Source organism: Brachionichthys hirsutus, unplaced genomic scaffold, assembly GCF_040956055.1.
Source record: "Brachionichthys hirsutus isolate HB-005 unplaced genomic scaffold, CSIRO-AGI_Bhir_v1 contig_1401, whole genome shotgun sequence".
Classification (NCBI taxonomy): domain Eukaryota; kingdom Metazoa; phylum Chordata; class Actinopteri; order Lophiiformes; family Brachionichthyidae; genus Brachionichthys; species Brachionichthys hirsutus.
The window spans coordinates 14,494-36,688 of NW_027180712.1; the positions used below are offsets into that span (position 1 = coordinate 14,494).

A 22,195-nucleotide genomic window follows, 5' to 3' on the forward strand; every position below is an offset into this window, starting at 1 on the left:
CGCGCTTGAACCGCGTTGCCACCTATCGGCTCGGAGGACTTAAAGCTCTCGACCACGCCCACGTTTTATTTCGAAACCCCGGAAGTAGACCCCGAACGAAGCCACCCACCGACCCACTCACCAGCAGGTCGTTGCCCCCTTCGTAGCGGCGGCACCGCGTTAGCACCATGGAAGGGTCTCTTTTCGCTGGTTGTTCTCTGTAATTTGAAAACGTCGAGAGGAGGACATGTTGCCTGCTCATCTACCGGATCCGGAAGCAAGCGCTTTGTAAACCCCGCAGACCTGAGCGCATTTTAATTAACATGAAGACGACATTATTCCTGCTGCGAGCCCTCTCGTGCTGCTGCTTAGTCTGTGCCACACTCTCAAAAACCGATGCAAAGAAGTCTCATAAAGCCGAGGCCGAGGTGAGTAACTTCAGGGGCGGCGATGGGCTCACCTGCCAGCTGTCCGGTCGCGCTGCTGCGGAGTGTTCGTCACTGAAATGGGCTGCTGTGCTTTCTGACTTCACCGTCCAGGCGGCTCCTGCCGAACTGTCTGTTTTGGATCGCGGCCTTGTGGTGTCAGACCCGCAATGGAAGGACATAGTGAAGGAGGAGAAGCGACACAATGTCCACATCAGGAGCACATTTCAAGGGCAAGTGCTTGGATACGTCACGCCTGTAAGTCTGAAGCCGGGGTTTAAACCCCTGCCTTTTGGCTGCAATGTATGTATTACGTAATGCGCCTTTTGTTTCTCCTCCTCCAGTGGAATTCTCACGGCTACGACATCGCCAAGACGTTTGCCTCTAAACTAACTTCGGTGTCTCCGGTGTGGCTTCAGCTGCGGCGACGGGGACCCGAAACGTTTGACGTTACCGGACTCCACGATCATGACCCCGGTAGAGGGCCGACCCCCCCCCCCCCCCCCCCGATATCAGAGCATCACCATAAAGGAGTCATGCGCATCCTGTAAAATGTCTTCTTTGTCTTTTCAGGCTGGGTGAAAGCCGTACGCAGGTCTAACAAAAAAGTTTCGATCGGTGAGTCGACGTTTAACCTGTGGTTTCAGAAAAGACTCTGGGGGGTGGGGGTCGCCGGTTGTCCCTTCAACGTTGCTTCCTTTTCCGGCAGTGCCCCGGCTGTTGTTCGATGGCTGGTCCTACCAGGACTACGCCGCGGTGCTGGGGAGCGAGGACGAAATTGAAGAGCTGGCGAACGAGCTAGTGGACGTGGCGAAGGTAAACCGAGCGGCGTTAAACTTCGACTCGACACGGCAACAACGATCGTTCCGTGTGTCCGTCTGATCTAAAGCTGTGGCCTTGCAGACCGAAGGCTTCGACGGGTTCACCATGGAGCTGTGGAGCCAGCTGGGAGGTAACAAACGAAAGTGAGTTTCGACCGGAATCCTCTCTTGAGGCGAGTCGCGAGAGCGACGCAGATAACGAAACGTGTCGGATGGACTCGGCAGGGAGCTGGTCCACCTGGTGAAGCACGTGTGTGAGACTCTGAAGGCCAAAGGTCTGGACTGCGTTCTTGTCATTCCGCCGGCCGTTACGAGGTGAATCGAAATCACGTTCAGCTGCTATGAGACCGAAAAATGAAAGAACCTGGCGGTGAATTTTTCCGACTCGCTTTTCAGCGCGGGGCAGCCGGGTATGTTTGGCAGGGAGGAGTTTGAACAGCTGGCTCCGGCAGTGGGTGGATTCAGCCTCATGACGTACGACTACTCCAGCGGTGCTAGGTGAGTGCCACAGACAGGCGATGGTGTTGCTGTGTGTGCTGAGATGTGTGCATTCGTTTTTTGGCAGGCCGGGCCCGAGCTCGCCCCTGAACTGGGTGAGGGACTGCGTCCTCCAGCTGGCGCCCGGCGCTCAGTGGAGGCAAAAGATCCTGCTGGGACTCAATTTGTACGGCCTTGATTTTGCGAGCCAGGGAAGTGAGCCAGTCCTGGGAGGAAGGTGAGATAACACACATGGATATAGATCTATGATATGTTACCATCAAAAGTCCAGAGTAATGGTGGTTTTCAGGAACTGTAGCAACGTGCTAAACTTGTCTCTGATTTCCCGAAGGTACATCGAGATTCTTCGCGAACACAGGCCGAAGCACGTCTGGGATGAGTATTCAGGAGAGCACTATTTCAGCTACAAGAAGTAAGGATTAAAGTAATGGCTAAAACTCTTGATCTTCCCAGAGGGTCTTTTTTTTAAGAAGCATTGATTTTCTTTCAGAAACAATGGCGTGAAGCATGTGATGTACTACCCGTCACTGAAGGTAAGACTTCCTTGTGTAATCAGAGGGGGGGAGGGGGGGTCGTGGGTCAACGCAACAAATTACATACGATTGATTGAACCTTTTCTTTCTTTAACTGATGTTCTCTCGAGGCTTATTTTCTGAAGATAACCTTTTCAAACAATCCTTTTACAGTCACTCCACATGAGGATCTCTTTAGCGGCTGAACTGGGAACAGGAATTTCCTTATGGGAATTAGGACAAGGACTGGATTATTTCTATGATCTCCTATGAAAGACTTCCATCCATCAAAGACTGGAACTGTCAGCACATTTTTTTCCTCTATTTTTTTGACTGGTCATGATGCGCCAAAAGTTCAAGCGATGCATGCAGGTCTTTTTTTGTTCTTCTAAAACTAGCCGACCATTTTCTACACGAACAAATCTGGGATCTGTGGAATGAAAATGATACAAGAAGCAGACATATTAGGTACTTCAGTATGTTTAAATGAATGGTTTACATTACTGCTCACACACCACAAATGTGGCCTTCATCATCATCATCATCATCATCATCTGCTCCTGTAATGTAAAGTTGGAGCCTTTTCTTCATTTTAAAATGAGACAGTTGAACTCTATTGACCGTGTTGCCGATCATTTTGTCCTCCCCACCAGCGTTCAATATCTGTCTGCGATGAATGTTTAATTAAACGAATATAAATGAAACGACACGATTATTTGATGTTTCTTCTGTTGACACATTTCATTTCTCACTTGGCACCACAGAGCAGGATTAAATTATTTACAGCAAGCAAAGTTGACTGCGTGTTCTGACCAGTTATTAGGTGTCGGTCTACGACTACGTGCACAGCGTCTTCTCGACTCGCTGGAAAACACAAAAGAGATTTTCAGCTTTAAAAATTCAGACTAAATATTTAGCAATTTGTTATCGGTGCTCTGCAGGCCTCACCCGTGTACGATCCACCGCTGTCCTTGACAAAGTCCTCCACGACCATGGGCAGGTTGGCAAAGTCGGGCCTCCGCACGAGTTCAAACACTGAGGGCTTTCAGCAAAGACAGCCGCTGTTAATAATCGCATCGAACACAGAGCGGTATTTGGGTTTGAGTTTCCTTAAGGAAGACTAACCCCTGTTACGCTGTAGCCGCTGAAGATCCACTCCTGCCCCTCGGTAGCACAGCAGAGTGCAGCCACTCCTTGCCCCGCTGCACAAACGGGCTCTGCACACAGCGAAAGACGCACCAGAGCTTGGCACCAGATTATCAAACGTGGGCTGCCATTGGAATTAGCGTCACAGTACTTTTCTGAGAGATGAAGTGCTTGAGAATGCGATGCAGAGAGCCGCTGTGTGATAGGTCATTCAGTGCTCCGGGACAGTCTGGAATAAGCAGCGCCTGGTAGCGGGCACCTGGAAGCGGTCATCTTTATGTAAGTGAGGAGAGTCGAACCAAATTACTTACAGAAATGGCCGAAATGAATTTTCTCACCATCTATAGATTCAAGTTTGGCTGGGGTTGCGTACGGTTTCAGGTTGAAATCCTGCACCCATCGAGCCGTGCTTTCATCAATGCCAATAAAGTCTATTGGCTTCCCCTGCAATAATTAGAAGGAGAATAAAGTTACCTCTGCTGAGGTCACATAGGTGATGTAAAAAATAGTTTTAATTACAGTGTATGGATAATCAAACATGATTCCATAATCTCTCTTTCCAATAGTGTTATCAGTGACATCACTGTAAGCCTGACTTTTCTGTACCGTTTCACACGGATCATGGAAATACTGGTTTTAAAATATGGTGTGTCGTGTCAACTCCTATTTCCTGGTCTGATAAATTGGAAAAATATTTTGATACTCAATAAAATCCCGTTTATCCCAGCTGTAGTTGTCCCCTCTCAGAAAGCTCCCTCCCTTTAAAGGGTTTGTTCTGCTTCCCCATCTGATGGAATGAGACGAGATGAGATGAGAAGTGTCTCTCTAAATATAAGCCAAAAAAAATATGAAGCTCAAAAAGTGATAATTATTTTTATAATTATGTTGGTCCACGTTGGAGGTGAAACACTTTCACTGCATATTTTTTAAATGTTACGTCTTATATAAGTATATATTTCTTTAAATAAATCTCACTCGTTCGTATCTTTTCATTTTAAATGGCTACTCTTACCCCTGGCGTGGCTGTCTGGAGATTAAACACTGGGGCACACAGACTGAAGCACTGATGGAAAGACTTTGCTGACACCCCTGAAGGAACAAACATAGGTCATTAAAAAAAATGGATCACGGAACTTTGTATAGAGAGTAACTATTATTTAGTGATGAATGCACCTCGTTATTGAACGATAAACGGACCCACCTTGCGGAGAAGCACTCGCCACGATCAAACAAGTTGGTTTAGCAGCCATTGTGCTGATATTTGTGTTCCCTACTCGTGAAATATTTGATTTCCGTTCAGATAAATAAGACGATAAGTCGGTGACACGGAAAGAGGAAGTCCGGTCAGCTGACAACAACATCCGCCCAGAGGTTTCAGAATAAAAGCACAACCTCAGACGTTTCAGCGGTTTAATGAACAATAGTAGATATACATCTGTTATTGCTGTGTGATACATTAAAAAACAAAGGAGTCTCTTTAAAGGTTAAATATATGTCATTTAATTCATTACTATAGCAGCAAAAAGCTATTAGCTATGTAAATATGTGAATTCATCTTGATCAAAGACCGTCATCATACTCTGTAACCTCCCCACATCTGTTTTCACCATGGTGATCAGCAATTAAAGCTAGACAAACAGAATAGTAATTTTTATTTTAATATTAGAGGTCAAAAGGCCATGCAGTAGCAGAATCTGAATCCTTACTTGATCAGCACTACCTAATTTTACTGATTGATAAGATTTTGATGTTTTATTGCAAAACAAAAATCGAACAACCTTTTTTTTTTTAATTGTAGTTAAAAATACTTTTTTAATATGGTTCAGAAAACATTGAAATAAAATAGACTATGCATTAACTCCCATTAAGATTACAGATTTAAAAAATTGGCTAATTTACAAATTTACAATTTGTTCTGAGTTTAGTCAAAGTTTTTTTAAGATGTTATTTTTAAAAATGTTATTGAATGAATGGCATAGGTTTCTGGTTTTGTCTGAGATAGCGGCGGCAGCGTATCTAACCTCTATAGCACACAATAGAATTGTGCAAAAATAAGAACGGGGCTGCCCAGCAACAATATATAATTGTAGCATCTCTATCTTCTGGATGTCGTCCCCTGATATGGCAACTTCACAGGATCCAGAACTGTGTAGATAAATGGGGCATCAAAAAGTCCAACCAATCACTTTAAAATTCGTAATGTGTTTGTGTGCTTTAGTAATATAAAAGAAAGTTGTAAATCATTGATGCTCTTCTTCCAAATTTCTATAAAGGCAGCAAGTTAACATCATCCCCACAAGCTGAAAGAAACAGACACAAGAACTATGTTAGATTGCCACTGATTCAACTGCTCAGCACCCTCAGCTGGGAGCATCTGCACAACGTAAAAAAACACACATTTGCGTTGTGTTTTATAAAATAGAATATTTTGCTCAGAGGTTAATGCTTTACCTGTAGAAATGCAATCCCAATGGCCACTGCACCGAGAATATACAACTGACTCAAGATGAATTCCTCTAACTTCATAATGCAGCCTCCCTGTCAGCAAGAGGAATATGGAAAACATTTAAATCATGTAAATTATATAGATCGTCCACAACCAAGTGTCCAGCTCTGCTTACCTCCACCTTGTAGATGTTGGAAGGGTGGTCTCTGCGGCCGCACAGCTCAATGGGGGTTTTACAGCAGCTATCAGGAACAAGGTTCTCGTTGACCTGGAGCCACACACTGTCTGTCCAGTCGCTGTAGTTGTGACTTCCACAGCACTTAAACTGAGAGGCAGTCAGAGTGCAGGGAGGAGCAAAGAAAGAAAAAAGACAAAGGCATTGGGGACTAAAATAAAACACAATCTAAAGGATCTGTCATTTCAGAATTCAAGCAGAATCGAATGACATAATTTCAAGGGTATTGCATTTTGTTTGGCAATTATTTTTCTGACAGTGAATCAGCCATGAATTGTACACGTTACATTTTCACTCCCACACCTCCTGTTGAAGTTTATCCACAGCCTGCGTGACGCTCTCCTCTCCCGGCTGCTGGTATTTCTGCTGCATGGTCATCTTCAGGTTTTGTCTGAGCTCCTCGTTCAACTGTGAGACAGAAGGAATTTTTCAGTGCAGAAAAACATTGTGTCATCTATGAATCTCCTTCCATAAATAAAAATAACTCTTGTCAAGTTTCTTTCCTCCCCTGTAACATTCCAGGGTATCTGTGCAATGCCCACACATAACTAAAAACATATGAGCACGGATCCTCTCCCTGTTTACATGAGCATTCCTCAAATACATTTACTAATGAAATTGTTTAGTTGCCTGACCTACAAAATACAAGAAAACAGCCCATTTCTTTATAGCCTGAGAATCAGATTGATATAAAACAGAAAACCGTTGTGATGAGTTACCTGGTAGCAGAGAGGGAAACACTGGAGTGAGAAAAGAGGGGAAGGAAGAGAGGGGTGAATAAAGAAGAAACACAAAGAACATGCAGAGAGAAGCATGCAGGGAAGATCTGAGTGCAGCAACGTGTAGAAATTATGGAGAAAAGGGACAGATGTCTGAAATCTTCATCAAAAACTAATATTAATATTGAAATCTGTGACTGTTTTTGTCAAATGTACAAAGAGAAGGCGATGGAGTTCACCTCTTGGTAGGTAATGTAGGCCAGCACACCAGCGATGACTTCAAGTAGGAAAACACACAGCAGCAAACACAAATACTGGAAAGGAAGAATATAAAAAAAAATCCAGGTGAAAATAAATGTATGCATGATTCACACATTACAGGAAGTTCATTCATTCATTACAAAGGCTGTGGTGACAATGAAAATAGACATCCCATCACAGACGTTGTGTAATTGTATTTCTGTCCAAGCTGCCGCTTGTGAGTCCCCTCATTCCTCTGGCATGAGCCACACTAGTCTAAATCTAACCTCTTAAAGACACACTCTGCATGACTTTATCTTTTAAATCGGACAGCGGCGTCTATCTGACATGATGAGCTGAACTGAATGAGACAGCGGGTCAGTCAGGATGAACTCTCCGCACATGGGGACCTAAAGGCGCCTTCGGTTGGTTAGTGATTCATACCTCAAAGGGATTCACGCTCTGGCGGAGTAAAATAAAAGATTCTGTGGGCTGAGTTTTGTGCATCTGAGCTGATTTTACCGCAATCAAAAGACTCTTCATCTCCTTCAGAGTGGCACAGCATCCGACGATCCCAGTTACAATCACGATGACACCAGCAACTATTAGGATGTAAGCTGACGCTGAGTACAGGCTGGAGTTCAGTAGGCTGATGTAGTCGCTCTTTTCCACTAGCGTCCACACCCCCACCGCCAGGACAGCCCCTCCTGCCAGCTGAAAGACACAACCAGCTCAAACCAGATGCTCCCACAAAGGAATCCACTGCTTAGATGTTATATCTGCTTGAATGTGATGGTGATGCAGACGAATCCTCATCGTTCACCGTCAGCCAACTTTCACACAAGTTAGTTTTTGTGTAGTGAGGCACATTAATCAGGGCTTCATTTATAACTAGATGATGCACAGTGTATCCTAAAGAATAGCTGAGTCATGAATATTGAAGCGAATAATTAATAGTTACTTTTATTGTTGCAGAATCCATTTAGTACAGACTAAGTGGAGTATTTATTTATTTTTTCTCTTGCGGAACTATTGTTTGTACAGTGTTGACACAAAATAATAAATCTAAAGGCACAACTAATAAAAGTGTTTACAAAATATACTCTGGACACATTTTTTTTTCATTCTCCATTTTGAATTGCTTTGAAACAACGTAAATTGTTTGACCTGTGTCATAAATGTAAAATTAAATCTCCATTATTCTCTCAAGCAAATATTTAGTCTAATGCTTTAATTAGCATTAAGTTAGAAGTACCAAATGGTGTTACTAGTTAGAGAATATCTAAAGCAGCCTTTAACTGGGTTTTTGTGTCTAAAGTCAGAGGAAAAACATTTCCTTATTAACTCACCCAAAAAAGGATGTTGAAGAGAAGAAGCAGATATTTTAGACAAATTGTCCCACAACCGTGTGTTTTTTCAGCTCGAGCCTCCATTCTGTGAAGAAGAATCTACATGTTAGCACACTGGGTTGATGCATACAGGGGAGATCTCCAGATCCTCAGAGCTCAGGTCATCCTTTAATGTCAGCATCATATATCTTTATTCTCATGTGGCGACAGTGTCATATTTGACTGTGTCAGTTACAGTATACATGCAAGAATGTCCTCCATCATTCAGCTTTAGTTCCACATTCAACGTGAAACTGATTCACTGGGTGGAGTTCTGACGCGCAGCATAGAATAGACAGATGTTCCTGAGAGCTGCTTTAAAATATATATATTTATATTTACCATCTTTGAGTAAAGAGTAGAGCAGAAACACAAATGGGTTCATGTCATACATGTATAATAAAGTTGTTATAAAAGTGCAGCGCTCAAAGACAAAATCAAATATGTGCAGACAGATATATATGTCCCCGTCCCAGTAACTTAACCTGATCTCACGCTTGAGTGTAGCCTTTGAAGGCTTTACTTCATGAAGTCGTGAGTCTGTTTTATCCTGACCGAAAAACCTCCCTTTGCAAGTTGTGATTCCCAGCATCATGACCGGGTGTTTTAAAATGTTATGTATAAAACTACTATGTTAGAAAAACTATCATAATATCAAGCACTAAAATATTCAAACCTTGCCATCATAAGACGTAACACTCCATGCATGAATGTGATTGTCCAGCAAAACGAAATCTCACAGTGGTTAGAATCAAGTTATTTTTAACTTATTGTGTCATGGAAAAATTGCTCTCCCTTTCCGCTCAGGCTAAAATATCCCACCTGATTTTAGCTGGTCAGCCCTGAAGGATGTTGTAGATTATCAGAGTAATGTCTTCCCAGATCCCAACAACCTGTGTCCACGCGCTGCTGTCTTTCAAGGTTGACTGCAACAGTGGAAGTTCTCAGTTGACACTTGACCAGAGCCTCCAACCCGAGAGCCCCAGAGTCTGTCCTCTTTTGGCACTGAAGGCAGCTGCTCAGGCTCTGCAGTCCGCGGCTGCCCCCAGCTGGTCTCTCAAGCACATGAGCTTTACCAGCATTAAAACATATTATGTGGCTCATATTATGGTCTTTAAAAACATGACTAAGACAACAAAGCAGGCATCAAAACAACATTTTATTGGATGTATTATCAAGACACTAAACAATAAATAAGAACACAAATATTGTTTAGTAAACCTGTCAGCAGAAATAAACATTCATGTTTGCATCTTGAAATGATCCAAATCACCTCAGGATTCTCCAATAATCACCCATAATCACGCTGTGAGAAATGTGATTGATGTAATCGATCATGATGCTGGTACCTCTCTTCTTCCGTCTATGTACAGCAACCTCTTTTATTACTCCCCATGGTCAGTAAAAGTGCGTCTTCACATTGTCGATCATGCTGGGAGACCAACTTCCTGAGGTCGAGAAAAACATTAAATCAGCGTGCAGGAGCCACAAAACAGTCTCCCATAAAGCAAAATAAATGGCAACGATTTTAGGTGTCGTACCCGGCCAGATCAGCCATCAGCACCTCAATGTTATATCCAGTTTTGGCACTGCACTCATAAAACAAAGCCTGGTGTTGCTGTGGAAGAAACGTGCGCGATTAACTCAAAGATTATATTCATCTGTGAATTCAAATGTTCCCACCTCCGCTAGTCTCCGCCCCTCCTCTGATGTCACTTTTCTGCTGTCGCAGTCTGTGCGGTCCAGTTTGTTTGCCAGCAGCATCAGTGTCGCATCTTCACACATCTTCTCCTGAGACAGACACACAGAAAGTTAGAATACAGTCTCTTAGCGCCGAAGCCTGAAGGACGACAACAAACAAAACAAACAAATAAATCTGTAGCATCAACGACACAGAGAAACTCCTTTAGAGACCTCTATTAGAATGTGTTCTTATTTACATGGGTGTGTATTCAAATGATTGCAAACTGTTTTGAATGTTTTTCCCATCTAGCCTGCGTACCTTTACGGTGTCCATCCATCCTCTGACAGCGATGAAGGAGGGAGAGTGAGTTAGGTCATACATGACGAGGATACCGTCAGCTTTACGGTAGTACTGCTCGGTGATGCTGCGAAATCTGAATTAAAAAAAAGAATGAAACACAGAAAAATATTGAGTTACTAAGTGGCAGGAAATGATACTGCAGGGCAAATGATATTAAATGGAATAAGCTCCGACAGGATCCTCTGCCGTCCTACCTCTCCTGCCCTGCGGTGTCCCAGATCTGCAGGGTTATAGCGGTGGAGCCCAGCTTTAAAGTCTTCATCTGGAAATCTATACCTAGGAGCAACAGTGTTTAATATTTTTGCTTAAAGAGGCACAGAGGCGTCATTTAATGATTGTGATAACAGTGTGTGTGTGTGTGTGGGGGGGGGGGTCATTCTTACACACAGTGGTGCTCAGCGTGCTGTTGAAGTGTCCCGTGCAGTAGCGCTGGATGAAGGAGGTCTTACCCACTCCCGAGTTACCCAGGAAAACCACCTTGAACACTCGGTGAGGACTGACAATTTTACTCTAAAATTCAGGTAAAGGCATCCAACTTAACATTTAGATATCAGTGTCAGGGTTTTTTTTTTTCTGTACGCGACTTGAAATGGAACAAATCTGTGTTCCATCTTTGCTGTGCAGAACACAAATGTGTAATTAGAAGGATTTGGCATTGAATGTATTTTTAGGATTTTATTACATTCCGTACCTGAGTTTGCATCTGCTCAACATTTTCACAACTGACTCTACATGACGGTTGGATGGATGAATTTGTCATCTCGTTGTCTTTGTCCTGCTCCGAATCATCGGATGAGCTCCACTGTCTTCAGAATCAACGAAGACAGAAAATTAGTTGTTTCCTCCATGCCATATCCTCCTGGAATATCGTATCAGATGCACTTAATCATACCGACCTTTTCAGGGGCTTGATGTCTATGTAGTTACCTATGATTGACCCTTTCTTCTGCAAAGTCTTTGAGACAGTCTAAAAGGTTTTTGTGGAAAGTGAGGCAGAGGAAATGGGCAGCATTAAGATATAAACAGTAACAGTGTAAATGTATGGGTGTGCTATGTACAGGCGTCCAATTAACAATGTCTTTGCTGTAGAAATGTTAGTGGTGTACACAAGGTACACCATTTTTTGCGCCGTCATTCTGCTTTAATATCTAACAGCATGTTTAGAAATGACATGTCAAAAGTCTGACACGTTTTCGTGTTGGCATCATTCTAGTTTCTTGACTACAAAGATGATGATTTTCACAAGGATGCGGACAAGGTGAGGGGGAACCTACTAAGAGATCAGCACTCCTTTAGGAATTAGAATAAAGGGCTTTATTAGTTTGGTAAAAACTGAGCCACTGTAGGTCATAAATAACAGTCAACAGTCAACACATAAATCACTCTTCACTTCAAGTTGATACAGGACAGAATACACGTCTTTTCAACAATACCCGTCACTACGGGAGAAAGAAACACTGCTGACATTGTAAAATAAATACAATTAAAACTGTGTCATTAACACAAGTTTAATCAATAACCAAAACAACAACATGTGCCGGTGTAAATAATCATTATCCAGATGATAATAATAGCATGGAGCCGTTCCAAGACTTAACTTAGGTAGGATAAATCTTCTGTGTCCATGGGGCACAAAGGTCTTCACTGAGACAACTTAATGGTGGAGGAGGAAGGTCAGAGTGTCTGTGACTAACCCTCTTCTGAGCTTGGTGGGCATCTTTCTCATCACGCAGCCTTCTGTTCATATCCCTGACACAAAGGAAGGAAGGTGTTCATTCCCAGCGTCACATCGGAGCGAGCGGATGAAAAAGAAGACAAGAGCTGTTACCTCAGTAGCTCCAGTTGCCTCAACAGGCTGTCCTTCTCTTTCTGCATGTTCCCCGACACCTTCGCCACGTTTCTGTCGTGAAACATTATTTGGAGTTAGGAAATATTGTGTTTTCTTCTTCTTCTTGAGCATATATGTGTGTGCAGTCAAAGCCTGATGGAGCCTGAAGGACTTTGTGCTGAAACATCATCAAGTATCCCTCCACGACAGAAAGTAGGCCTCGACAAAAATGCAATCTACAATCTGTGAGTCATGTTTGCTGCACACAAACGTCTGACATTCTAAATAATATAATCAGGTGGCAGTAGCCTTGTGAGCCATTTTTTATGTTGAACTGGAAAAACAAGTCCAAGAGAATATTTACTTTAATATTCTCGTAATCAGACATCAAAAAAGAACTTCAAAAACCCTGTAGCTATAGTTTCAGTAAAACTCAAAAGAGAGATCACATGACACCTGTGTATTTAATGTTCTCTATTTCATACCAGAGCACACATGCAGTGAGCAAACAAATTATTAGAGACAATGTTGTCTCTAATAATTCACAGGGAGACCGTATTCAGATTCTGATTTCTGACAGGAGAAACTCACGTCGCGTGCTTTTAGCAGCTCACCTCTGCCGAGCCACTTGCTCCTGGCTAGCGTTGAGTTGCAGCAGGTTGAGCTGAGCCAGAGCGGTCTGTAACTGTTCCCTGCTGCTCTCCAGCTGCTCCTGTAACTGGATGTTGAGGCTCCTCAGCTGCTGGTTCTGCTCCTTGATCTTTGTCTGTTCACAGCTCAGCTGATGGATCCTAGACTCCATCTTAGACAAAAGACGTTGATTACTTATTAAACCAAAGCTCAGGACATCCTCTTCACAGAAATATCCGATATATGTTACCTCTCTCTGTTTGCTCAGCGTATTCTCCAGTTCTTGCTCCCGAGTCTTCAATTCCTCCTCGAGTTGCTGCCCTCTCTGTTTCTGTCTAACGCGCTCCTTGATTTCATAAACAATGAATTGAATTGACATAAAAGTATGGGCTGAAGATCACACATCTGTACACACATCTGTACCTGAGCCTGGCGTTTATCTTTCTCCTCCCGAATCTGGCCTTCCATTTCTTCATATATGGAGCGAACAACCTGATCGTGTTCACTCTCTCGTCTAAAAACACATTTGAATTCGATGATTTTAGAACGCACAAAGCTGAATATGGCCATAATGAAATTCACACTGTGATCATCATATGGACTAATAATATTATGAGCCACACACAGACAGTGGAAGGACGTGACCTGCGCAGAGCTTGTTCCAGGCTGTCTCGCTCTCTGATGGAGTCCTGTAAATGGGATACTGCATGGACCAGGATGCTTTCCAAGATGCTGAGCAGCTCTGGTCTGTCTCTCTGGAGGTCACACCACAGAGAAGAGAACTCCTGCTGACTGACACGGGAACGAGCAACTGTTCAAGGGGCTGCTGAATTCACACACGGACAGCTCAGCAACTCTCAAATAAAATGAATAATGAGTACAATGTTCGGGAAGGCAGCTCTTCAGCAAATGTTCAAGAAACAAATCTTTTACATCATTTATTCCTTTAAAAAGATATGTGAGATTATCTAGCACAAAATATAATGTTTATGAGAATCTAGAAGAAATGCAAAGTAGCGATTAAGCATCAGGCGATGTGGATTTAATCTGTGCACGGGATAAAAGCACTATAACACTATTGGTTGTTGTTGCAATTAGGTTGGACATATGTACCAAATGCAGTACAGGACAACGACCCTGCAATAAAGGTCAACTTTAGGAAGCTGATGTTTGTTGCTGTTGCCATTGTTTAAAGGAGATGTTGATTTTGTGATTTTTACTTTTTGAAGAGTTTGTCTGCACCAAGCTCCATGAGGATGCTAACAAACTTGACTGAAGCCGGGTCCTGGGACACGTCCTCCTTGTCCACTCCCGTTTCAGCTTTGTCTTCACTCAGGTCAGTCGTGTCCTCCAGACCCACCAACTCACCTGCACCACAGGCAGAGGGTCTGATTTAAATGGGATGCAGACTTTTACAATAACACATTAACATTAGCTTCCCAGATAAATGTCACGGTGGCTGCGAATCCATCAGAATGCTACACTCACTTAGTCCGGTGTTGAACTCAACAGGAGTGAGGAATCCGTTGCTCTGTCGGTCCAGACTCTCAAACACCTCCTCCAGCTGTTCCGGGGACAACGGCAACTCCTTTTGCAGCCTCTGACCACAAGAGGGTGGACATTTGAACACAATTTAAGACATTATTAGCAATTTCACGACTCTGTCACGTCAGCTGCTCACCTGCATATCCCGCTTTGTGATGAAGCCTTTCCTCTCTTTATCACACAGCACAAAAAGCGCCTTGGCCTTTCCCATGATCCCTGCCTTTGGGCTATCTGCTGCAAACTCTCTGGGCCTCGGTGAAGCCAGCGGACTACGTCCCCGGCTCAGCAGAGGAGTCCCGGCCGGCGGGCCTCGCAGCCTCGGGCTCATTGGTACTGCCTCTCTGCTGCCGTGACCCACCAGAACTTCACCATCATTCAGCCACTGAGACATGACTGCATGGTGTGAAACAAGGCGTGGGCGCGGAGCCGCTGTTAGTGTCAGTGTTGAGCTCATTCATTTTCTATTAAATGCTTTACTCCCTTGAGATGTGTTAATCTGTCAATCTACAACAAAATAATTTGCTGTTTGCTAATCATAAACTATAATACAGTATATATAAACACTATATACTACTGGACACCGGTCCCCAGCCCTGCATCCCACATGTGGGAGTATCCCTGGGCAAGAATGAATGAAACCATTACATCTCGGTATTGAGAAAATGCTCAATTTCCATTCCCACTTTAATATTGCAAGATAAGGCATTTTTCAAAATGTGCCTTAATTATGAAAAGCTCATGTAGTTTTCACAAACCTTGCTGGAGCATCGAGCAGGCAAGCTAAACAGCTCTGCGTAAGATTGTTCAGCCGTGGTGGAGGAATACCTCCTTTGTGAAAAACGTTTTTGGACCCGTTAACAAAATAAGGATGAACTGCAACAGTTAATTCACCAATAATGAAAAATAACTATTAGTTCCATCCTGAATGAGAAATCACTCAGAATGTAAAAAATGTTTACGACACGGTATTACTGATCTGAGGTATCATTTATAATTCGAGACATTCATTTGGACCCTTCTAGATGCCAAACAGGGAATGAAAACACACTTTAAAATCTTCCATCCTGCAGGACACTGACAGAGGCTGACAAAGCAGGTCCTCCCTTGTCAAATATGAGGTTTGAAACAAACTAAGATGTGGCATTACCCATGATCTAACCTGCTAGAATCAGGTGGGCGGTTCACATTGTTTATGTGGATGAAAATGTCAATAAACGCGATGCACCGTCTACGACTGTGCACCAGGATGTGTGGAGACTGAAAAACCGGATGGTGTAATGCGAGAAGATGTCATGTGTACTCTAAGAGGCGGAGGACAGCCGACGTGAAGGACATGCAAATAAAACATTTGCAGTTGTTTGCATTTTCAGATCTTCCACGATAACAAAATGTACTCTTGAATCCGTATCAATGTAAAAGGACTGCTAATTAAGATGCATTTGATTGCTGACGATCCACAAAGATTACAAATTTGATTGTATATCACAAGAAATATGTTGATAGAGTCCTGCGTAAACATTACACGTTAAGGATTCGGTCCGTCAAACCAGCCTCCCAATAAATCAACAGCCACACCAGTGAACAAATAAACAGACAAGGTCAGTATAAATGCTGCAAAGTAGAGTTCTCACAGTCAGGAAAACAGGAATCACAAAGTTACAGTTTAAATCTAAAATAGTCCACGTGACATGTGCCAACATAAGGTGAGTTAAATTAGAGCCTGCTTGACACCTCGACAGCTCTCACATTATCAAAGAGATAATATGGTTGCGAAATGCAAAATGTGACGGCCATTCATTTCAGCAAACCACTAATAATGATTCGGCTTCTATGACGTCAACTTCGGAGCAATGTCGCTCTCGGGGGTTACCGAACTCAAGAGAATAAACTAAAGTTAGTGCGATTACAAACAAGAAAAGCACATAGTAAGTCGTTAATTCACTAAAAAGTGTGTTTTTAATATACCTCAACGTCTTACGTTCGTGTGTTTTAGCAATTCAATGAAAATGAAACTTTTAACTACAGTACTCACCTTCGGCGCACAACTGGAAGCAGGTGTCCGCTTCCCCGGACGGCGACAGTCTGCTTGAGTGAAATAGTACAGACTCCAGCCTGTAGGGGGCAGCGTAACCGCGAGCGATTATGTTTTACCGTAATATTTAGAGTAGACCTTAGATGATCCATTTCTCCAATGCAAGAATTACATTGAAGGAACATTTTGTAGACATGTCTGTGCGGTATAGACATGTCTGTGCTGTATTACGGTAAAAAAAAAAGCGTTACCATGGAATTTACGGAAATACACACGTTTCCGCCGAAAAGCAGCAGCGGACGCTGCTAGCGGGGAGCATTGTTTGGCGAGTTAACAACAAATTAGAGGTTCTTTCTTGTTCCGGGTGACTAGTGTTCATTCCAGTCCCGTTTTTCAGGTAGGACGGCGTTGGTATTCATTTGAAGTCAAGCAATATATAACAAAGCAAATGTGCCAAGACTAGAGCGAATTCCTCGAAGTTAAAATCCGGTGCGTACCAGAATCAAAGGGGATCCGATGCGCAAGTGCTCCACCGTGTTTTGGTTACCTTGCGAGGTAAAATAAATGTGTGTGTTACCAGCGCCACAACAAACACGAAATGGCGCTGTGCACGGAAAGTGGACTCAAGTGTCTGCAACAGACAAGTTAGATCCACGTTCACGGCGACGCGCAAATATAGAACGATTAATACGCTCGGAAGGTGAAACAAACCAAAATGCGATCGATTATATATCCAACATGTCTGTTGTTTCACAGCATCTCTTGCTTCTTACAGGACATGCGGGATAAGATGATACCTTCTGCGCCAAATCCGTGAACATGCAAGCGCATAAAATCGTGTCTGACGTCATGGACTGAATGATTCTGAAATAATCCAGATCACAGAGATGACCCCAAGTAAAGAAAAGCCTCGTGACGTCAGAACTGTCTGACTGCATCTCGACCTTCAGTACGGAAGTATGTCCCGACCGAACGAAGTGGCGTCACTCTCAAGTTCCTGCTTCATGCGAGTGTAAACAGAAGAGGTGTCAGATCGGGTCTGAAGGATGCTTCAGACGGGCAACTACACTCTGGTGCTGCTGATCCAGCTGACGCTGTTGACCTTTGACCTCTTCGTCAACTCCTTCAGTGAACTCCTGAGAGGGACGCCTGTCATCCAGCTGGTGCTTTTCATGTAAGTCAGTAAACTTTTAGGAGACAGACTGGAAAAGATAAAACGTTTACAGTCTCACAACTGCATCCAACATACTGAATATTATTCTTATACAAGTGGCTGATCTTTATCCAGCAGCCAGGCGCCCACGTTCTGATAAACTAATAATACAAATAAAAGTATTCTGTGTCTCCAGCGTCCAGGACATCGGCATCTTATTCAACGTGATCATCATTCTGCTGATGATGTTCAACACCTACGTGTTCCAGGTCGGCCTGGTGTCCCTGCTGCTGGAGAGATTCAGGGCTCTGCTGATCGCCTCCGCTTGTTACCTGACCCTCAGCATCTGCTTCCACTGCTGGGTGCTGGTAGGCCTCCTCGTCACAGACACACGGGTGTCACATCTTGTGTTTATAAATGAAACTGGGATGGAATCAGTCCTCCATTGCTTTATTTTGTAAGAGTGCGTTTTCTTTTTCTAGAACCTCAGATGGATTGGCTCAAACCGCTTTGTTTGGACAGACGGCCTTCAAGCTCTTTTTGCTTTTCAGAGAACAGGTAATTGGTGGGTTTATCCGACGGCCTCTCCTTTAACCTGCTGCTGTAATACAGTACATTTACCCCTTCGTTTACAGCGGCAGTGTTGTATTACTACTTGTACAAGCGCACAGCGGAGTACATGGGAGACCCGCGGCTGTACAAGGACTCGCTGTGGCTGCGCGACGCCTTCGCCAGAGCTCGTCAGTAAAGTCGGGGACAGTTTTGAGAGACTTTGACCTTTGATTACCGGCCCCTCGGACATATTGTTGGACATCGTTACCGATTCTGAAAACGACTCTTGGCAACCTGATGTTGAACGGCTAAAAAGGCCGAAGCGAAGTCTCACATTGTTTCCCTTTCCAGGTGAGCTGTCGGCTAAATGGTTTACAGGTGCAATAAGTCGCGTCTATAGTAATCAGATCTGGGTCTACTAGTTCGTTTGTTCATTGCAGACATATGAATGAGAGAATGTTGCGCTGTAAGAACCATCATAGAGGCTGTTTCTGCCTCCCACGGCACCTTTTGCAGAACATATAGGTAGTTGTGGCTACATTTGTCTGCTACCCAACCTATGAAGAGGCCACATAGTTCATTTTGCCTTATGTATGATTAGTATGTGCCGTTTACACACTTAACGCAAGTTGAGTAAACCAATATTAAAAAGAATCCCGATGTCTTTTAGTGAGGATCTTTGAAACGGCCTCCAACCTTTTTTTAATAAAATAATCCCTCTCTAATCCCGCTGTAATCCTTCATCAGTAGTGCAGTCTGCATCATCTTGGAGACAAGGTGAAACAGACTGCTCTATTTTTAACACAAAGATTTATCAGGGATTGAAGGTTTAGGCGCCTCTAGTAAAACGCACCGTAAATAGTTTTCAGTGCGTCAAAATAACTCTAATCTCAGGGGCCCAAAAGGTCAAGTGAACTTCAGGTCTCACTTTAACACAATCAGCATTTTATACAACTATAAAATCTATGACGGCTATCGCTTATCGCAATTGGTACAAAGAAAGACAGCAAACGTTATACAAATGATCTTTACTTGTGAAAACCAGAATCCATGTTCCCAAAGTATTTTCAGTGCGGTCCAATTACATCCAGTTCCACTGGAACGGGTCATGTTTATATCGTCACCAGAAGCTGCAAAAAACAAGAGCGATGGAGCAAAGTCAATCACCGTTTGCATGACTAAAAAAGGTAAACGTATGGTTAAATTAAAACCGATTTTAAAACATACCTTCACACATAGATGCCAACCCAGAGTAATAAGAAGAGGACGCCGAAACCCATGAAGAGTGAAGCCACGAGGGAGATCAGCAGCTCCTTGTAGACGTCCCTTGTGTACTTTGTGGACGTCACCTCATAACTGATAAAACATTAAGGGTTATCTAGCATAAAAGCACAACCATCAACCAAGGCCTGCCCTCCGTCAAGGCTTTTATTCAAGTTTTCCAGTCTATATAGTGTACTTAATAGAGCTGGGCCACGTGACTTCAAATCAATGTCATGATTATTTTGACCTTTTACTTCAATTACACGATTAAAACAATCAGCGAAGTCTGAAACGAGGATTTAGGAAACAAGTTATACAAGAACCTTCACTATAAAAACTCGAAAGAGCAATGACGAAATCCTCTCTGGTACGGGAGTCGTACTTAGTTTAAAACGCTCAACGTTAAATATGACATGCACTGTAAAAGGATACACAAAGAACCAAGCAGTGAAGAACATGCCGATGGCCAGCAGGACGACCGTGAGGTGGGGGAACACGGCGGGGTTCACCGGGCTGGTGTACCGGGTCATAGCCTCGAGTTCCTGCAGCCACATCAAAGACAGTGAGCGTAGCAACGAGCTACGGAGCTAGCGCGATGAGTAGCTTTCGCTCTACCAGCCTAGCTCAAGCTGCTGCGGCCATAACGTTTAATAAGCGATAACAAGGACCAGTTACGCACTTCGTGTATACTGTTATGATGCTATATTAGCATGAGACGCTAATCTACTTCTGCTAGTTTACATATCAAACTCCAAAAAAGCAGTGTTTCACACAGAAAACGTGATTAAATTGTATAAATATAACGAGCGGATAGCTATATATTAGAACTGAACCCACATAAATACGATAAAGATAAGGAATTGCACCATTCTGTGTTGATTCAGAGCTCCTCTTCCTGTGGTCCACACTGAAAAGGCCACGTACTGGCTTCCTGGATTTTATGTGACGTGTTATGACGTAATGACCGGAAGGTTTAACCCTCAGTAAAAACTTGCAAGATGTTCGGCTGCCACCTACTGGACATAATTGGACATTTGTTCTCAATGCGTAAGTAAGACAATGAAATACAGCAGAAAATTCAGTCAAAATTTATTAACTACATGCATTCATAGTATTACAGCATAGTTTTGGCAAAACGCTTTGTCAACGTGGTGATGCAATGGGCTTAAAGAATAAAGTAGTGATATTAAAGTACTCACCAAGATTTTATGTGATCGCACATTTTCTAAACAAATGGTGCGAAAATATGTGTGTGTGTGTTTTCATGCTTATCAATCATATATGGGCTCAAGTAGCTACAAGTTAATATATTATTGCTGATACAACAACCAAAAAATAACTACTTTAAAAACATTATAATAAAACACATCAGATATAAAGGAGCATTGGTCAAAAGAAAATGAAACTATACAGTTAAACGTAATGCAGTTCTTCCAGAGGATAAAATAACAGTCTGGCGCACTGGATAGAACAAAAGCAGTTCATATATACAGTGCAAAAAGTGCTACGTTGGTTGCTTTATGCCAGCTGGTGCATTGCAAACAAGCTAAAATAATATACCATACCCATTGAAGTCATATTAACTATGGTGAAACCATTTTACAGTGTCTTCATATTAAGATAAATTCCACAAACCTTTGATGATGGCTGTATTTCCTATTTGATATTTATTTTATATTCTGGGGGTTTTTTTCTTTCTGAACGCAGACACATATGACATGAATTTCAACAAGGGCACAGTGAATATATTTAAAACAAGAAAGGGAAATAGAAATGAAAATGTTACGTACTTCATGTATATTAAAATTGTTATGACTGCATTTTCTAAATTCTGTTGGCCCAGTAAAAATATTAAAAACACTGAGAAAAATACATGTAAGAGTCCAGTGTATAATATCCATTTTTTTTATCTCCAAAGTGTGTGTAAATAACTGCAACTCCTTCTAAGCTTCATAATCAAGCATGTATAATGACATTTGTTGAAGCAGCATTTGAGTTACTTCTAAGCTAAGATGCATCTTTTCATTATAATGATTAGGCATGCACTTGATATGCCTAATAAGTTATTTATTGCCTTACCAGCACTCTGTCCAGTTAGCAAAATACAGTGTAAGCCATTCCAGTGTTTCTTGAAATATTGTCAGTGTCAGGGTTAATTTCCAGTGATTGGTTTACTTATCCAGTCTTATCTCATGTCTTCCAGTGAATTTGCTGACCTGAGCTTTCAAACGTATTCCTTCATGCTAGGAGAGATTTTTAAAAATGACTTATTTTTAATAGGATACATATGGATGAATATTTTCAGTAATATTTGTTTAAAAAGTTTCAATACCTGTCACAATTGAGACACAAATGCTAAATAAAACAGAGGAGTCCCTGCTCTGTAGTGAGATGCTGCACGAGCAGACACTCTGGTTGACTTCAGCAGCCTCAAATACAATGCTCTACTGTAAAGACGCAATGATTTTCCAGTGTGCACTACTGAGGTATATTTCCAGTGTGACTCTATTATTTTTTGTCATATATAAAACTACTTAAAGTTGTTCTTTTCAGTGGTTTCATTGTATGTGCAGATTCACTGTTCTGTACTCAATAAACATGAATGTGTGTAGTGTCCACTGCAGTATTTGATCCGGTACTTCATTTATACACTCGAATTTCCCAAAAAGTGAATATGGCTTAGATTAAGGACAGGAGGCACCATGAACAGTAGTAAAACTGAGCGATAAATCCATGGAT

General features: G+C 42.6%; 7 protein-coding genes across 7 annotated transcripts; 2 read left to right on the forward strand and 5 right to left on the reverse strand.

Moving 5' to 3' along the window:
* The first annotated feature begins 129 nt into the window (after positions 1-129).
* Positions 130-2,548, forward strand: LOC137916517 (chitinase domain-containing protein 1-like). Its single transcript, XM_068759507.1, has 12 exons — positions 130-407; positions 519-662; positions 749-881; positions 978-1,022; positions 1,114-1,220; positions 1,308-1,369; positions 1,451-1,540; positions 1,622-1,723; positions 1,791-1,940; positions 2,055-2,135; positions 2,214-2,256; positions 2,410-2,548. The coding sequence occupies exons 1-12, from the start codon at positions 303-305 to the stop codon at positions 2,506-2,508; spliced, it is 1,161 nt and encodes a 386-aa protein (XP_068615608.1). The 5' UTR covers positions 130-302; the 3' UTR covers positions 2,509-2,548.
* A 410-nt stretch (positions 2,549-2,958) lies between these two features.
* Positions 2,959-4,700, reverse strand: LOC137916518 (glutamine amidotransferase-like class 1 domain-containing protein 1). The gene is made up of 7 exons (XM_068759509.1): positions 4,583-4,700; positions 4,394-4,470; positions 3,720-3,825; positions 3,533-3,640; positions 3,361-3,452; positions 3,184-3,277; positions 2,959-3,099 (listed from the first exon to the last, which is right to left on the reverse strand). The coding sequence occupies exons 1-7, from the start codon at positions 4,629-4,631 to the stop codon at positions 2,984-2,986; spliced, it is 642 nt and encodes a 213-aa protein (XP_068615610.1). The 5' UTR covers positions 4,632-4,700; the 3' UTR covers positions 2,959-2,983.
* Positions 4,701-4,783: 83 nt separating this feature from the next.
* On the reverse strand, positions 4,784-9,336 carry LOC137916519 (CD151 antigen-like). Its single transcript, XM_068759510.1, has 9 exons — positions 9,232-9,336; positions 8,371-8,455; positions 7,544-7,735; positions 7,021-7,095; positions 6,782-6,802; positions 6,366-6,470; positions 6,003-6,152; positions 5,833-5,919; positions 4,784-5,681 (listed from the first exon to the last, which is right to left on the reverse strand). Exons 2-9 carry the CDS (start codon positions 8,452-8,454, stop codon positions 5,622-5,624), a joined length of 774 nt encoding a protein of 257 aa, XP_068615611.1. The 5' UTR covers position 8,455; positions 9,232-9,336; the 3' UTR covers positions 4,784-5,621.
* A 350-nt stretch (positions 9,337-9,686) lies between these two features.
* Positions 9,687-11,255, reverse strand: LOC137916527 (EF-hand calcium-binding domain-containing protein 4B-like). Its single transcript, XM_068759517.1, has 7 exons — positions 11,145-11,255; positions 10,837-10,963; positions 10,648-10,729; positions 10,412-10,526; positions 10,093-10,200; positions 9,951-10,027; positions 9,687-9,857 (listed from the first exon to the last, which is right to left on the reverse strand). Exons 1-7 carry the CDS (start codon positions 11,211-11,213, stop codon positions 9,773-9,775), a joined length of 663 nt encoding a protein of 220 aa, XP_068615618.1. The 5' UTR covers positions 11,214-11,255; the 3' UTR covers positions 9,687-9,772.
* Positions 11,256-11,816: 561 nt separating this feature from the next.
* Positions 11,817-14,847, reverse strand: LOC137916521 (EF-hand calcium-binding domain-containing protein 4A-like). Its single transcript, XM_068759512.1, has 9 exons — positions 14,593-14,847; positions 14,366-14,511; positions 14,132-14,242; positions 13,557-13,703; positions 13,335-13,425; positions 13,162-13,257; positions 12,896-13,083; positions 12,282-12,353; positions 11,817-12,202 (listed from the first exon to the last, which is right to left on the reverse strand). The coding sequence occupies exons 1-9, from the start codon at positions 14,845-14,847 to the stop codon at positions 12,052-12,054; spliced, it is 1,257 nt and encodes a 418-aa protein (XP_068615613.1). The 3' UTR covers positions 11,817-12,051.
* Positions 14,848-17,534: 2,687 nt separating this feature from the next.
* On the forward strand, positions 17,535-18,849 carry LOC137916523 (transmembrane protein 138). The gene is made up of 4 exons (XM_068759514.1): positions 17,535-17,662; positions 17,838-18,009; positions 18,124-18,199; positions 18,277-18,849. The coding sequence occupies exons 1-4, from the start codon at positions 17,535-17,537 to the stop codon at positions 18,387-18,389; spliced, it is 489 nt and encodes a 162-aa protein (XP_068615615.1). The 3' UTR covers positions 18,390-18,849.
* Positions 18,850-19,204: 355 nt separating this feature from the next.
* On the reverse strand, positions 19,205-20,418 carry LOC137916524 (transmembrane protein 258). Its single transcript, XM_068759515.1, has 4 exons — positions 20,323-20,418; positions 19,889-19,998; positions 19,421-19,549; positions 19,205-19,323 (listed from the first exon to the last, which is right to left on the reverse strand). The coding sequence occupies exons 1-3, from the start codon at positions 20,323-20,325 to the stop codon at positions 19,423-19,425; spliced, it is 240 nt and encodes a 79-aa protein (XP_068615616.1). The 5' UTR covers positions 20,326-20,418; the 3' UTR covers positions 19,205-19,323; positions 19,421-19,422.
* Positions 20,419-22,195: the final 1,777 nt, after the last annotated feature.